At 36.0% G+C, this 18,110-nt stretch overlaps 1 protein-coding gene and 1 pseudogene across 1 annotated transcript; one reads left to right on the top strand and one right to left on the bottom strand.

Annotated features, from left to right (window-relative positions):
* Window positions 1–390: 390 nt before the first annotated feature.
* Window positions 391–7,933, bottom strand: LOC109147780 (annotated as a pseudogene).
* A 2,024-nt stretch (window positions 7,934–9,957) lies between these two features.
* LOC109148238 (putative RING-H2 finger protein ATL21A) lies at window positions 9,958–14,636 on the top strand. The gene is made up of 2 exons (XM_019296113.1): window positions 9,958–10,920; window positions 13,940–14,636. Exons 1-2 carry the CDS (start codon window positions 10,218–10,220, stop codon window positions 14,422–14,424), a joined length of 1,188 nt encoding a protein of 395 aa, XP_019151658.1. The 5' UTR covers window positions 9,958–10,217; the 3' UTR covers window positions 14,425–14,636.
* Window positions 14,637–18,110: the final 3,474 nt, after the last annotated feature.

Genomic DNA, 18,110 nt, shown 5'->3' with positions numbered 1-18,110 from the left:
TGTTCTGTTGTTCCAGAAGTTGATAGGAATATTAGGGTTGAGTGCTTATAGCCAGTAGCTTCAACTTGTGGAAGTTTAAGCCTGAAGTTGATCTTAACCCTTTAATGAGTTTCTTCAAACCTGAAAAAAAAAATACCACTAAACAGTGTTAGTGGTAAAATTCCATCAGATATCTCATTGAAATCTATTTCTTGGTACCTGCAGTATAGAAAGCAATAAGGCATTCTATTAGGGAGTGAAATGATAATTGTTTGCTCATATTTGTGTGAAACTTAGCCACATGATTTGTCCAAAAAACACTTAACCAAAAGTCCTAAAGTCTGAACAGTTCAAAGTGTCCAAAAACCACATTTAATACATATCTTCAGCCAAGTTTAGTTATATCTAGGCAAATCAGTCCAATTTTTCCATCTTCACCATGCACTCTTTAGTCTTCTTAGAGCTTTGCGTAGAGGAGAACTCATCAAGCAAGGACCTCTTGACAGCTCCACAATCTCTTGTATCACCTTGCCTCACTTCCTTGATAGGTTGTAACACCCTACTTTTCTAACTCTTAATTATCTCTCTAAACAGACTTTAACATAATTTAAGCAGCGGAAAACTTGATAAAAGTAGTGAGGGTGTCACCGCCACAACCACCACTCTTGATGATTGCACAGGCTAAAAGGGGTAAAACTATAACATACGATTAAGTCTGGGTACTAAAGTAAATACTGAAAAGTAAGGGGGAAATACGTCACCCCAAAACAGTCTACAAACATCATCATAAAGTATATGGTCATAATTTTAAATCCATAAAGACATCATAAATAGAACTAGAGTTTAGACAGCTCAAACTAAGAGACTAATCTAACCCGTTAGCACGAAGCTAAGTATAACCACACTCAACCCTGTAAAGCATTCTAGCATGTACTTGGAAAACATTTGATATCATTATATCAATAAATTAATCTCAAATCATCTTTAGATTATCGTATTCTTTCTAGATGCTTGCACCCTATGATAACAACTGACATGCTTATATATGTATAAGACTAACCACGTATATTCATCAACATGTAGACTTCTCAAATAGCTTATCAAGCAATTAATGCTTACAGATAGGATCATGTTTAAAGATCATATAACAGGTATTCACATGCGATCACGCTCCTATCACATAACTTATTAAGTAGAACTTCTACTACATCAAAATAATCGTGCTCAAGAGAATATCTCCAGTTAGTTTTCTCATTAAACAATCTTTTACGATACTCTATTCGCATACAATCATGTATAACATTATGATCATGCTTCTCATGCAATCTAGTGCAACAATATAGTCATACTCTTATGCAATCTAGTGCAACAATATACTCATGCTCTTATGCATTCTCGTGCAACAATATACTCATGCTCTTTTGAATTCTCGTGCAACAATATACTCATGCTCTTATGCAATCTCGTGCAACAATATACTCATGCTCTTATGCAATCTCGTGCAACAACATAATCATACTCTTATGCAATCTAGCGCAACAATATAATCATACTCTTATGCAATCTAGTGCAACAATATACTCATATTCTTATGCAATATCATGCAAGAATATAATCATACACTCATATATAAAATAGAGTACTTTCTATGGAGGTTTCTGTGTTACTTTCTCGAGTCTCTCTTGACTCTCTTTCTTTCTATCGAGTCTATATTGACTCTCATACTTGAGTCTCTGTTGACTCTATTTCTTGAGTCTCTGTTGAATCTCTTTCTTTCTCTTATACTCATAGACGGCTTAGGGTCTCACAGAAGTGTGACTTACCCCATCGGGAACGGCATAATTGCGACCCAATATCTCCTACCGTCTACGAAACCAATCTTGTGGTTCAAACTCTTTGGAATCAGGTATCGAACTATTAGTGTGCACACCCTCTAACCAGGATTCCAAGCCCGGCGGGAAGTTTCCAACCTCGTAACGTGGGAATACGCCGCGTTACATACTCTGGGACCGCAATGTCCATAAATATCTCCCGAGAGGAACATAGTCCCAACGGTATCCTCCAAAACCTCACCGATATAAATATTACATAAATATATCTCTCATGCATCAATCTCATGCATGCAACAATTCTACTACTTCTCAATGCATCAAAGAATGATATACCACATGCGTATGGTTTTTGAAAGTATTCTTGGACTCACGTTGGCCCTTTATGCATTTTTTAAATATGACTCATGTGAAATGTCAAATGCTCTATAACATGCTTCTAAATCATGTATACATTAACATGAATTATTCAAGGATATATCATCATGCTCGGTTTGTAAAAATAGAAATTTCTAAACATTTCACTCAACAGGTATGCTTCTATTTTCATGGATCAAATAATACATTTTAATCATGCTTTCATAATAAATCCTATTCTCAAAGGATCATGCTTCTTTACTCAATCAGAACATTATTTGATCACAAAATCATCAATTTCTCAAACACAGAGAACTTAGCAAAATATACTTTATGAAACATTTCTTCACAAAATCATTCATAGCATACTCGTTTTTAATCCAAATTCAACCAAATCAAAGCCAAGACGTGCGTCAAGACGATCCTGAAGAGTCGAGCCACAAGGGCCCGTAACACTCGGTCCGAAACGACACGTAGCTGAGCCACAAGGGCCCGGCCACTGCACAACATCTCATCAGAACAATACTCAGGGACTTGGGGCGGGACTCTTCATGGTCCGCCCCTATAGTCCCGTTACTACGCCGGGACTAGGCTACGACCCTCTTCTAGGGCCGTGCCCTAGTCCCGTGGTGGCACGGCTCTAGCCAGCGGCCCTTCTGATGGGCCGTGGCTAGGGCCGCCACTCTGGTCTGGTGCACACTGTGTTGTGCACCAGATAGCCTTTCACCTGCAAAAACTTGTCCAAACATGTCCAAAACAATCTCAACAACTCATAAACACATATCAAAGCATTTCCAAGCATAAACACATCAAAAGCTCATAATTTCTACTCATTTCTACTCAAAACTAGGCTTCACAGAGCCAAATCTAAAGAGGAATCCATGGGGTTATACCTCTTGTAGACTAGATTTCTTGCTTGGATCTCTTCTTCCTCTTGGTCTAGCTTGAGCCTCCTTCACCACCTACACTTACCAACACACCTTCTATCCTTAGCATATATTCTTAAAGACTAAAGAAAACTAGAAGAGAAATGATGCAAGAAAGGATGATGAATAAGCTTACTAGGTTGAAGCTTTTCTCCTTGGATATTGGCAGACAAATGTGAGGAAGAGGCAATGAAAATGAGATCAGGAAAATGTGATGGAATGAAGGGTTTATATAGGGTTCAAAACCTTTGGATGATACACAATGATTGGTTGAGGGCAAAGGGGTAATTTCCCCAAGCTAAAAGATGACTTTATAAGGGATTTTTGGATATCTTGTGGTCTACCATGCATCATGAACCATAGACTAAAAATGATATTTCTTTATTACTTTGGGGTGGAAAGTGAATTTTCCCAAAAGCTAAATAGATGAACACTTGTTCAAAATCCCCTTTTTAATTCTCCCGGTCTCACTCGGGTAAAATTCTCGATTTAAATCTTAGTACGCAAAGTACCCGAAAACTTTGGAATTTTCGAATGAAATTCATTTCTTTGGTGTTGAATTAACTTTAAAATAGAACAAAAATTATTTTATTCAAACACCGATTGCTCGCAAAAAATTTTAATGGATTAAAAAAACTACTTTGGGATTTCTTAACACTGGATTTATAAAATGAAATTTTGGGTTGTTATTACATAGGTAGTCCTGGACTCTCTGCAACATCCTCACCCTCATCATCCAATTCCTGAAAACACAAAAATATTAGGATACAACTGTAGATCACTCATGTTCCATCACACTATACTTTTAAAATTAATAAGATTACCTCTTCAAAAAATCCATAATCCAGTGGATGCACTTCAGATGTGAGGTCCTTATCTGGTTTATCCAGTAGCTCTGGACAGTAGACACTCACCAATTTAGGGTCATTCATAACCTTCATGACTGCAAAGGCATTGTGGAGATTGTCGAATTGCTCCTTTCTAGCAGCAATTCTGAAAAGCATTGCAAGTCCCACTAAAGACTCTATTTCCCTGGGGACTCTAAGGGGTCCCTACATATTTTTAAACAGTTGTGTAAGTAGAATTATTTAACATATGACAGCAATGTTTATTTCTAAGCTAGCCTAATCTTTACCTCCAAACTCTAGCTTTTTCCTGAAATCTGTTGCAGAAATACCAAGTAATTCAGTACACTCCTTGTCCTAGAGAATGGTGCATTTCCATCTAGGTCAACAGCTCTAATTTTAACCCTGTACCTGAGAATACCATCTTGCCAAGTCCTCTTACATTTATCACAGTCATACATTGTGTTACGAAGAGTCAACTTCTTATTACAGCCATGTGATTTGCAAGAAACATAAAATCAATCCCATGAACTCTCAATGCCTACGATTTTAGCCGCAACGCAAAAGTCACCATACTACAAAGTTAAGATGAGCTAATGTTATTAATTGTTTGCACATATATCATATCATGTTCATCAAATTTTGAGTCTACTTACTTCTTTCTTTTCATATATCTCTTAAATGGTGAATACATTCATTTGTCCAGATGAGAAGTCCTCAAATGCACTGTCGTAGTGATGCATTCGTTGGTCAACAGTACTACTGCAAAAGGGCGCAAATCTCACAGATCGGCGCCCTTGATTTAAGAAATCTGATTTATTCCCTTTACTTTTTTATGTCAATTAGTATTATTTCAGAATTTCTTTATAGTTGGTAATTATCTTTCCTTCCTTAGTTAATTATGTTGGTAGTCCTTAAATAGGACAGCAATATATGATTGAAAGACAAGTTGGAAATTGAATAAAATCAAAAGGAAGTTTCTTCCTCCAACTTCTCCCCAACTCTCTCTAATCTCATTCTGTTTTTCCTTCTTCACGATTAGGAAGAACAAAACCAACCGTTTAAACTCTGTCTCTCACAGGCCCATAACGAGAAGTATAACTCGTGAACATATCAATTTGGTTCCCGTTGCCGGCGTTATGGGCAGTAACATCACTGAGTATCCTGCTTTCAAGGCACTGCAGAAATCTGTTCACTCCCATGAAGTTTATGCTGACAAAATTGAGAACCTCTCTGCCACTATGTCTTCCCTTTCTGCAACACAACACCAATAAGCAGCTTCCCTTGCTAATCTGGAAAAAATGGTGAAACAACTTTTGATTGCTCAGGGCAAAACACCAGTCTCCGAAGCTAAATCAGAAACAGTGCACCATCTGGAAAGGGATTCTACTATCCAGGAAACACCAGATGACAATCACTCCCTCATTACATATGCTAAAATGGACTTTCCATTGTTCTCTAGAGATGAAGATCCACTTGTATGGATGCTACGTTGTGAATCCTATTTTCGAAATGCCAACATTCAGGATTCGGATCGAATAAATTTTGCCTCACACCATATGGTTGGAGAAGCCCAATTATGGTACCATTCTGAAGTAGAGTTGATGCAATTATCCTCATGGGCTGCCTTCAAAAAAGAGTGTTGTCTCAGCTTCGGGCCACCACGCAGCATTAATGCCTTAGGTGAACTTAAACAGCTATTTCAAGCAGGACGACATATCGACGAGTATGTCAAAGAATTTCGCACGCTATTAGTGAGGGCAGGTACAGTACAACCCAACCAGCGAGTAGATCTGTTTACTAGCGGATTAGATGAAATAATCCGTATCGACGTGGAGCGCACAAAATCAACAACCCTAAATGAAGCCATCAACACAGCCAAGGATTTTTCCGGCAAGTGCCACTTGTTAGGCCTTTTGTCATCCAAGCCTGCCCCTCCACAAGCTAGTACACAAAATGCCCCGTCATCCGCCCGTGTTCCATTACCCATACGTCAATCACTCAACCCACAACAACCCAAATATAAATTCCTCACACACGAACAAAAGTCCGAGCGCATGGCCAAAAGCTTATGCTACAATTGTGATGAAAAAAAATTTCTGGGTCATAAATGCCGCAACCTTTTTATGTTGTGGACATTAGAGGATGGTGAAGAACCGCCTGGTGGGCTTGCATCCACGGAGGACTTCCCTGAATTCAATCTGGACGCACGCGATAGCATCACCTGAATTCAACCTGAACGTTGTCACCTACTTCAAGCTTGAGGACAAGCTTGATCTCCAGGACGGGGGTGATGATGCATTCGTTGGTCAACAGTACTACTGCAAAAGGGCGCAAATCTCACAAATCGGCACTCTTGATTTAAGCAATCTGATTTATTCTCTTTACTTTTTTATCTCAATTAGTATTATTTCAGAATTTCTTTATAGTTGGTAATTATCTTTCATTCCTTAGTTAATTATGTTGGTAGTCCTTAAATAGGACAGCAATATATGATTGAAAGACAAGTTGGAAATTTAATAAAATCAAAAGGAAGTTTCTTCCTCCAACTTCTCCCCAACTCTCTCTTCTCTCATTCTGTTTTCCCTTCTTCACGATTGGGAAGAACAGAACCAACCGTTCAAACTCTATCTCTCACAGACCCATAACGAGAAGTATAACTCGTGAACATATCACGTAGCTCATGCTAGACATGGAAACTATGCTACGTATTGGTGTCTGCTCTTCTTTTAGCCTGTGAGTAATTTTTTTTTACATACAGAATGATATATTTGTGTTTATAATCCAACAAATTGTGTCCTGAAACTGTGTTACCGACCTCTCTCTGAATTCTTGAAACTCTGGAAAATCATAATTAACCCAAATTTGGGTAACATCAAAGCTGCTGCAAACCTTTATATCACCAACTGTTAAGAGTAGAATTTTTTATGAATAAGAATCATAGTATGTAATATTAAATATTAGTTAAACCAATGACTGATTTCAGGAATTTTAGATCTTACTGTTCATATCAACTTTGACTCTACAAAACTGTAGCAGAATTATAAGAGGGTCCTGTTTTGTTGACTGGTAAAATGGCTCCAGTTTGGAGACATAATCGTCCCAAACTGTGCATTTGATTTGAGTACCCCTAATCAAAGAAACATGATTGGTAAAGTTTCTATGAGATCAGTTTTGCTTCAATGCAATTATATTAAGATATTAATAGCTTACTCTGTATCCTCCAATAGGAAATCAACGAGCCTGGTAGCCTTCCCAGCGATGACCTTGTCTTGGGGGATATTTATCTCAACCATCATGCCAATTAAATCTAAAAAAATATGAAGAAAAGTTAGACCAAACTTAAATAGTAAAGTGGAAACATTTAGAGTTGTTTAAAACTTACCAATCAGTTCTTTTTCATTGATATCCATTTTTTGTTTCAAATATGACAAAGGCTGCAATCGAAACATATGGTTTGGGAAAACAGTGTCCTTTAGCTCTCTCACAACTTCTTGTAGTATAACTTCAACATGTATTTGTGTGGACTAGTCTTGTATGTGTAGAAATTACTAATTACCATGAAATTTCTGATTGAATACACTTTACCTATTTTTAGCATAGCAGAATATTTCTCTACAAACTCTTTTGGAATGTTTGAATGAAGGACCGTGCCCTGTTTTGTGCACAAATGGCACCCGGGTTAGACTCCTATATGGGAGGTTGTGAGTTCGAGCCTCAGTAGAGGCGTTATTGACTCTTTGTGTTTCAGTAGGTGAGTACTTATGAAAGTGTAAAATGTATAAAAACAGTAACAAACATGATTACCTCCTTATCATGAAAGATGAACACTTGATGTTGGCTGCTCCTCTCCTCTTTTCTCTTTTTTCAAGCACTTCATAGGAACGTACCAGGCTAAGGGGTTAACAGCAAACACGCGAAAAATATCAAAACAACGTCGTTTTGGGCTAGGACGCACAATGCACTGTGCGCCTTGGTGCACGGTATAATTTGCCATAATTTGCGGCCTCGCAGCGAAGTGGGTTGAAATTAAGAATTGCAAAAACGCGGGCCTAACGAGCTTGGGCCAGGTAATTAATTTTTTTTTAAAAAAAAAATCCATAACCCTAAGCTCCATAATACATCTTACAGACTACCGTCCTACACTCGGCGAATTATATCCTAAATCGTGGTGCATAATCGATTATGCACCGAGCTTCAAAACGACATCGTTTTGTTTAATGAAAGAAACGACACATGTTTTCCGCCATTCCGCGTTGTTCCGCAAAATGTAACTCTGTTATTCAGTTTCATGTTGTATACACTATAGTTTCAGTTCAACACAAGTACAGTTTATTTCAATATAACTACAGCTTCATTCGATATTTATACACTCAAATATGTGAAAATGTTATTTAATTTTATTTTATATACACTATAGTTTCATTAAAACACAACTACATGATCATTTCGATATAACTACAGCTTCATTGCACAATATACACTCAAATATGTGAAATGTTACTCAGTTTCATTTTATATACATTGTAGTTTCATTTCAACACAACTATAGTATAATTTTGATATAACTACAGTTTTGCTGGGTAATATACACTCAAATATGTGAAATTGTTATTCAATTTCATTTTGTATACACTGCAATTTCATTTCAATACAACTACAGTTTCATTTCATTTCAATTGCAGTTTCACTTGATAATATAAAAATAATACGTGAGGCAGTGTCAGTTTAGATACATTGTAGCTTCAGTTAGTAATTAATACACAAAAAATACACATTCTGTTAACGGTAACGACGCGTCGTTTCTTTACTTAAAGAAATGATGTCTTTTTTTACCGCGGTGCACGTACACCGCGGTCCACAATATCACGACTACCTACCCTCCTACTCTAGTACACCATTGGCTACACTTTTGCAAAAACGAAAGAGTGAAAGACAAAGACATCATCGGCTTCATCACAGGGTATTTGCAGCAAATCGTCGATTGCTAAAATCCGAACGCTAGTCACTGCCTTGTCCAACTCTGAACGTCCGAAGTGAGGTATTAATTTTTACCTTATGACCAGCAAAAAAACTCGCAAAAAATTAGATCCACAGTGGGGCGGACCAATTCGCTTTGATAATACTAAGATTATTAATAAGTAATAAATGTTCATTTTTAGTATATTAAAAATTTATTTTTAATGTATAATATGAACAGATGGTCTATACTATAATGATTTGATAGCCTTATGGGTCTTGTTCAATCGTTATACCCTACACCACAGCGCACATAGCACTGTGCGCCGCGCGCCTCCCAAAACGACGTCGTTTTGGGGTCGTTTTGGGAGGCGCGGTAGGAAGTTGCTGGGATTGTGTATTTGTTCACACAGTTATGTGTATTTGTTCATACAGTTATGTGTATTGGTTCATACAGTTATGTACATTTTTTATACAATTATGTACATTCTTTTTATACAATTATGTACATCCGAATCAGAAAATTTATGTGTATTATGTTAATAGTTAATGTGTATTATGTTAAAGTTTATGTTTATTATGTATTATATGTTAGATTATGTGTATTATCTTTTAAAAAGAGTATGTATATTTTGTTATATAATTATGTACATTCATGTATACAATTATGTGTATTCTAGTATAACATTATGTACATTCTTGAACAGCGGATTTTTTTTAAAGAAAAAAACTACTGTCATTCACTGGGGCGGGAAATTTCAAAAAAAAAAAAAAAAAAATTAAAACGACGTCGTTTTGCATCTGGGCGCATATTGCAACGCGCGCCGTGGTGTAGGATATAAATTGCCGGGTCTTGTTTCAATAGTTATACTATGGACCTGGTCTACTATACCTTGTAAGGTAGACTTGAGTCCAAGATACAATTTATATACTAAATGTTCATAATTTACATATTAAATTTTACAATTTACCTTTTACAAAATTATGAACATTTAATAGATAAATTATGTATTCTGAACTCGATTCCACCTTGTCGAGGAATAATTTGCTGTGTTGTTTATTATAGTACGGTCCACAGAAGTAATAGAAGTGGCTTCTTGACAACACTTCTAGAATAGAATCCGGCCTATAATACTCCGTATACTGAAACGGTCTGCCTGTTGTTAGGAATGTTAGCTGCCATCATTTTAATCTTTTCGAACTTTACCCAAATAAAATAAAAATCCCAAATTAAATCTCTTAGATTTTACACAATCCCTATTCCCTAATGAGCTCATTCATCCATACGACAATAAGAGCAAGAAAACAATAATTCCGGAGAAATGTTCGCCGCAGCCTCATCCACACACCTACTCTTTCTTCCAATCCTTCTCTTCATCTCATCTGCTTCGGCGGCCGATGATGCTTGCCGGCCGGTCTCCTGTAACGACATGGGGCCGGAAATCCGGTTCCCCTTCCGGCTAAAAGGCCGGCAGCCGGCCCGGTGCGGCTACCGGGGATTCGACCTTACCTGCAACGCCAGAGGGGAGACGATTCTCACACTCCCCAAGTCCGGCGAGTTTGCGGTGTCAGAAATCGTTTACATGTCCCAAATCGTTTATCTGTACGACCCAGATTTCTGCCCCGGCAAGAAATTGCTGAATTTCAGCCTCGCCGGCACGGCGTTCCGGGGGGCGTCGTCGCAGCGCTACACGATCTTGCGGTGTTCCAGAGATTGGAGCGAGTACACGGGTTATCATGCGATCCCTTTGTTCTGCCGGGAGGACATGAGTTCGAACAATACGATGTGGGCGATGACTCCTCGGGCGTATGCCCGGGAAAAGCCGCCGGCATGTCGGTCGGTGAAGAAGAACGTGACAATACCTTTGAGTTGGGATGTTTTTTATCAGTTCTGGGGACCTTTAAAGCAACTGCAGTTAACGTGGGATACGCCGGACTGCCGGAATTGTGAAGCTGATGATCAGCTCTGCGGCTTCAGGGGTGATTCCGGCGGTGATATTGTCTGTTCCAAACGCCCTTCCAAAGGTAAATGTTTTCCCAGCTTATTTCATTTTTTTTTTTTTACCATAACAAAGAAACTCGCAATTACGTACAGTGAGTAAATCTTGCAATTTGACTATAATCGGCAAAGGATCACAATAAGTCAAATTAACCTAAGTTAATTATAGTTGATCAGTTCAAAATAATAATAATAATAATAATAAGTGACTCTCGTTAGAGTCAAACTTATTTAGTTTATTGTTAATTGGTATTAGAAGAATTAGTGCTCCAAAATTTTCTTGATTTAAAAAAACAAAACATATGCATATTTTGTAGGTAGTGAAACATTTAATCCAATTTTAGGCATTTCAACTAGTTTTAGGGTGTGTTGGTGAGAAGTTACCACTTTAACCGTTTTTCGAGAGATCATTTAGATAAATTGTAATTAAAACTATTAAAACAGTATATTATTTAAATAGAAAATATTTCATATAAAATTGATGAAACCGATATAATTTAAATATTTTAATTATTCTAAAATTACCATTTTAGCCACTTTAATTTTACAACCCTCTCAAAAATGACGTGGGTTGAATTCACTAGGGCCCGGCAAATTATTTTATGAACTCGAGTCTACTTTGCAATGTGAATCCGGGTCTAAAATACACAATTTACATACTAAAAATGTTCACAATTTATATATTGGATGTTCACAACTAAATGTTCACAATTCAAATTGTGAACATTCAGTATATAAATTGTAAACATTCCATATATAAATTGTGATGGATCCATCTAACAAGGTGGACCTGGATCCATGGTATAACTATTGATAGGGACACTCCCCACTCATTATTTAGTACACAACTATTGTTAGAAGCCCTAAGATTCCAACCCAATTTTATAATAATTATCAGTTGATTGACTAATTTAAAGTAACGTTTATTAGTATGTAACTTTAAATTCTATTAAAGAAAACAAATTCCAATAATAAAAATCTTCGGGATTGGTGTAACTCTTTTAATAATTTTAAATAGGCACGATTCTTATAGACCCATTCCGCGTCTCACCAAATCATCGCAACTTGTCCGGACTGATTACCTAAATCAGACCGGACCATACCAACAACCTCCAAATGAAATTTACAGACCAATACATCGTATAGACACAAGAAAATTAAGGTTCTAATTAAGATGCGTGCATTTAGTAACTTTAGGTTTACGAGTCAAAAGAAGGGATTTAGATAATAATGAGATAAGCTGTAGGAAAGGGACAGAGGAAGTTGCTATGAATATTTTAGCATTTATGGTTAGACCTTAATTGTCTTGTTAGTATCTTACGTGAGAAAAAAGAGTGCAAAAACAAGGTTAGCTGGTACGTGGTCTGTGTCGTAGTGGAGTGGTTTTGATAATTAAAATAAAATATTGAATTATAGTATATAATATATAATTGTGGGTATGTAGTAGTAATTAGAAGCAGTCAAGAGATATTTAATTAGTGGGTAGGTGAGAGTGAGAGGTTGTAATTTTTATTGGCATTATTCCTTTTCAAAATTATATATTTGTTTATATGTAATCTTTTCAATGTATAAATCAAGGTACTTAAATTTGTAATTTAAAAGAAAAAGTTAATTAGGTGATGATAAAATATTATAACAATTTTAGGTAATGATATAACTACTAGACAAGCATCTTGTGCTCATATGACACCTATGTCATTCTCCTGGAGGGAAGATCACAGGATCAAATTTTGGTAGTAGAGTATTGACTCTTTGTAACAGATAGAGAAAATATATAAAAAGTACTACATTGTAATAGAGAATCAATAGTACTAAAAAAAAAAAAAAAAAAAAAAAAAAAAAAAAACTATAACAATTTTATTATATCATTTTTACAAAAATTATAATAATTTTAATTAGTTTGAGTCCATTTAAGTTTTTTTTTTCTTCGATAGCTTCCTATCTTAGCTTTAATTTTAACCTATTTTACCTAAATATGTCACAATACCCCTTGATCTACTATTGTCAAGAAACAACCCTAAAAAGGGAGAAATGTTTGTTTTTTTTTTTTTTTTTTGTTGGTTTGAAGTGTAGGGGTGAGTAGAAGAATAAGAAAATCGACTATTTCTAGTCACTTAAAAAGTGAACGAAATTTTTACATTTTTTAACCCCCGTAGATGATATGGTCAAAAAAAGGTCATCACTTTAATACAAAACTTAATTTCAAGATAACTGTTTCGGATAGTCAAAAACTTTTCGACGGCTAAGTCAAAATTTGAAAGATTTTTGATTTAGCAAACATAATTTTGAATTTCTCCGACAACTTTTACTTTGAAGAATTGATTTAAACTCTAGTCTTTTACTTTTTGGCTGACGATAAGGAAAATCCGCACATATTTACCACACAAGAGAGGTAATAAATAACATTAGGAAGACATGTGCATGCAGTATTTGATAAGAATCAAATTCGTGATCTTCTAATACAAAAATTATGCTCCATATACTCAGTCATCCCCTTTACAGGGCGTTTGGTTGGAGGGATTTTAAATTCCCTTCCCACTTAATTCCCACCTAATTCCAAAGATCATTAAATTCCGTAGTTTGGTTGGAGGGAATTGCAATTCCATGGAATTGCAATTCCCCCATTTTCATGTAAATAAAATCCCATGTCCCCCTGAGATTTTAATTCCTGGGAAAAAAAGATAGTGATAAGTCAAAATTACCCCTTCCCTTTTTAACCTAAAATTAATGTCTAACAACAATAATGGACATTTTTGACTTTATACTACTTATTCCCTTTCAATTCCCATGTATACCAAACATTGGAATTGAAATTCCCAGTAATTTTATTCCTGTCAACCAAACACTGGAATTTAAATTCTCACTTTATTCCCAGTAATTCAACTCTCATGGAATTACAATTCATTTCCCACATAATTCCCCCTCCAACCAAACACCCTGTTAGAGCTAGATTTAATTTTCAAATTTTCTTAAGCTTGAAAGTGATTATAAACTTTCATGCATCTATATATATTAATTATTGTGATAGTGGTATTTAATACACAGGGATTCCTCGTGGCATCAAGTATGGAATCACCATCGGCATAGGAATACCGGGGCTAGTCTGCATGATTGGGCTAGTTTGCTTTGCATGCGGCAAAATTAGGGATTTCAGCCTGGACCGCCGTCTAAGGTCGATGAATCTTTCCACCACCGGCGGCATCACCCTACAACCACCGCTAGCTATAGCCGGTTTAGACCGCCAAACCATCGAGTCGTATCCGGTAACCGTTCTGGGCGAGAGCCGGCGGCTTCCGAAACCAAACGACGGACTTTGCCCGATCTGCCTGTCGGAGTACGAGGCGAAAGAGAGTTTGAGGAGCATACCGGAGTGCAACCACTACTTCCACGCCGATTGCATTGATGAGTGGCTGAAGCTCAACGCCACCTGCCCCCTGTGCCGGAACTCGCCGGAAAGCCCGTGGACGAATACCCCCTGCTCGTCGATGTCCTTATCGTCCACTTCGTTGGCATCCTCTACCAGTACTTAGACCACATTTTCAGTGGCCGGAAAAAGTTTGTTCAATTCTGATTAAGCATTTTGTATTTTGTATTTTGTATAGAGAGATTTACGTTATTCATTGTGTGTACTGTAGTCTGTATAGGCTTAATGAATTACTGGTAACAATCACACACACACACACATACACAGTTTTTCAAATACAGTTCCGCTCATCAGTATATCTATTCCAATAATATATTTTCTATTTTTGTTTAACGGTATGGTAATCAAAATATTTATTATTGCCCACAAATATTAAAATTTCTTGCCTCCATGATTCAATGGCCCATTAGATGAGAATAGTGTAATTCCTACAATATAATGTGATTATACATGGTTCAATCATATGCATGTCCTTGTCTACAATCTACCACTCAGGAATAATTTAGATAATATAAACTTTACATATATGTTATTGGATCTGTACTTTGTTAAACATAATAATAACTATTAAAACAATATAATAATAACTTTACATATATGTTACTGGATCTGTACTTTTTAATAGTTAAATATATAATAATATAATAATGCATTAATAGTTAAATATATAATGCATTAATGTTCAACTCTATAGAATCAAATTTTGTAATTTTTTATTTGATGTTGTAGTTTTTTTTTTCATTTCTTAATATTAATAGTGAGATGAGTGAAATTTTGTTTTTGATATTTTTTAATATTAACCGTGAGTCTTTTAATCAAGACTATGTGGTCTAATGGTACCTGGGTTGGACTTTCATTTGGAAGGTTGTGAGTTCAAGTCTCAATGGAGGCCTTATTAGCTCTTTGTGTTTTAGTAGGTTGAGAAAGTATATGAACCTTATTAGCTCTTTGTGTTTTAGTAGGTTGAGAAAGTATATGAACAGATACTACAATGTAATAGAGCTAGTAGCATTCAAAAAAAAAAAAAACTGTGAGAATTCTAATTAGATTTTTTATTTGTAACATTGTGATTTCTTCTCTATTTTATTTTAATTTTATCTTTTTTAATATTAATAGTGCAATGAGTGATTTATAATGTGTTTTCCATTCAAACTATTTTATCTAATTAATTATGTTTTATATTTTGGTTTAAATATTTTTTATCTTGATGTATTTTGATTTTTCATCTTGATGTATTTTGATTTTTCATCTCTAGTCAATAATATTTATGACTCGGTCTCTAAGTGTTTCAATTTTTTTTTTCAAAATATCGCATTAGTTTAATCTTTCACTCCCACTAAGAAAATTTTCTGGATCCATCCTTGAAAACGGGAATTATGGAGACTCATAATAGAATTTGAAGGTCCCAGGAGATAAGGTGTAAGACATCTAATTTATCAAGATTGATTCATGCAAGGTGATAAACTAGATCGATTAAGGATGAGAGTATGTAGAAGAAGGGACATGCAGGGTCGTCTTTTAATGAAATAAGGGTCAAATAGACCACTCTACTGCAACCAAGACTATGTGGTCTAATGGTACCCGGGTTGGACTTCCATGGTTGAGAAAGTATATGAACAGATACTACAATGTGATAGGGCCAGTAACAAAAAAAAAAAGACCACTCTACTGCACACCAAAGTATAATTAGGCCATCAAACTTGAAAAAAATACAATTAGATTCCTGAACAACACAAAATCATGCAATTAGACCCAAATATGACATGTTTACCTGAAAGAGCGGTTACCGATTCTAAAATTATTTTTTAAAAATAATTTTAAATAAAATAAATAATTAATTAATTTAAATTAAAAAAAAAAAAAAAAAAAAAAAAAAAAAAAAAAAAAAAACCTAAACTGCCGGCCGGCTTCGTCTCCATGGCTAGAGAAGAAGCCGGCCGGCAGCCATAGAGACAAAGGTCTCCAACCATGAAGACCTTCGTCTCCATGACTAGGGATACGGAGGAACCTTCATCTCCATGGTCAGGAGACGAAGGTTCCCTGGCCATGGAGACGAAGGTCTTCATGGCTGGAAACCTTCGTCTCCATGGCTGTCGGTCGGCTTCATCTCCATGGATGGAGCACAAAGACAGTCGGCAGTTTAGTTTTTTTTTTTTTAAATAATTAATTAATTATGTTATTTAAAATTATTTTTAAAAATTAATTTTAAAATGGTAACCGCCCTTTCAGGTAAACAGGTTATATTTGGGTCTAACTGTATGATTTTGTGTTGTTCAGGGATCCAATTGCATTTTTTCTAGTTCGATGGCCTAATTGCATTTTGGTGTACGGTTGAGTGGTCTATTTCACCCTTATTCCTCTTTTAATTTAGTTGTCCCGTTCTTGTAATAAATGAGGTCTTACCGAAAATATAATCATGCTAAATTAATTAGGAGAGAGAAGTAAAAATTGAATTGCGATTTTGATAATCAAAGAAATTTGGGTGAAAGTTGTAAAATCAATGGAGGAAGGGGAATCTTGTCCTCTCCAATGGTGGTGTGTGATTTTTGTGAAAAAAAAAAAAAAAAAAAAACTGATGAGTTTTAAGCAAGATAGAAAGAGGTCGTGAAGGAATGTGGGCTTATTTTCAGATTTTTTTTTTTAAATTTCTTAAGCAACTAGGTCAAAATAGATATTGGACCATCTAAATTGAGGCCCTGTACTGTTGAACATTATGCACATGCCAAAAATTGGCCCTAGGGAAGTGCACGACTCTATTGCAAATCTACTAAAAAAATGTAGAAGCATGATTAAGAGAAGTTCGAACATTTGTGTGGCTCATATATACTAGGACCATAACCAAGCGGTGACTAATTTAACAAAGACATTAAGTACGCTTGATAAAGTTCTCCGAATCCTCAAGCATCTTAGTAGTGACATCATAAAGTTACTACAATTGGATGAGATATGCATTCCTCGTGGCCGATGGCTGACCATGCCCTATATGAGCTTTGACCCGATGGAGTTTTCCCTCCTTTCAAAAAAAAAAAATGTTCTTGATGAGAGTGTAATTAATTAACTGCAGAAATATTTGGCTTAACAAGAATGAGAAGATTTGGATGAATGTTACCACCACAACAGAGCATATATTATAGAGAACATTGTCATACCTAAGAGATTAGAGGGAAGTCACGGAAGAATCTTAAAGCAGTATGCCTCTTCTTGTAAATGGAGTGATCAAATAGGAAAGACCTCAATCCGGGTGGCTTAAATTAAATGTGGATGCAATAGGTGATTCAGCAAGAAGAAGGTTGGGACTTGGATGGATCCTTAGAGATCAATGTTCAGGGTTTTTTTAGGGCTGCCAAATGCACTCTTTAGAGGGGGCCTATTCTCCTAAAGAGCAGTCGTCATTCGGGAAACTCTTAGTTGGTTCAAAATGCTAAATTGGAATAACGCTATTGTTGAGTTGGATGCTTTGGTTGTGGTACATGTGTCAGTTCTGGCTTAGAAGAGTCGTCTTTTGATTTACTTTTATTAGATATTAAAGATAGATTGAGTATATTTTCTAATGTGTCTCTCTTTTGTCAAGTAATTTGTAAACTTGGCGGTTCATACTATGACTAGGGAATCTATTTCTATGTTAGGTTGTGAGGAGTAGCTTATATGTCCTTTTCTTTGGCATATTCTTTTGGATGATTTGAATTAATGGGTTGTTTGGTTCACGGAATAGGCCTGGAATGGCATAACATTCTCAGTAATAGGTATATTCCTCTGTTTGGTAACCACTTGTATTCCCAGGAACATTGTTCC

Source organism: Ipomoea nil, unplaced genomic scaffold (assembly GCF_001879475.1).
Source record: "Ipomoea nil cultivar Tokyo-kokei standard unplaced genomic scaffold, Asagao_1.1 scaffold2036, whole genome shotgun sequence".
NCBI classification, from domain to species: domain Eukaryota; kingdom Viridiplantae; phylum Streptophyta; class Magnoliopsida; order Solanales; family Convolvulaceae; genus Ipomoea; species Ipomoea nil.
The sequence above is the reverse complement of the archived record's forward strand: the minus strand, read 5'-3'. Positions and strand labels throughout refer to the sequence as shown.

Coding starts and splice junctions, on each gene's coding strand:
- LOC109148238 (XM_019296113.1), top strand. CDS start 10,218: ATGTTCGCCGCAGCCTCATCCACACACCTACTCTTTCTTCCAATCCTT. Junction 10,921..13,939: donor TTCCAAACGCCCTTCCAAAG/GTAAATGTTTTC, acceptor TTTAATACACAG/GGATTCCTCGTGGCATCAAG.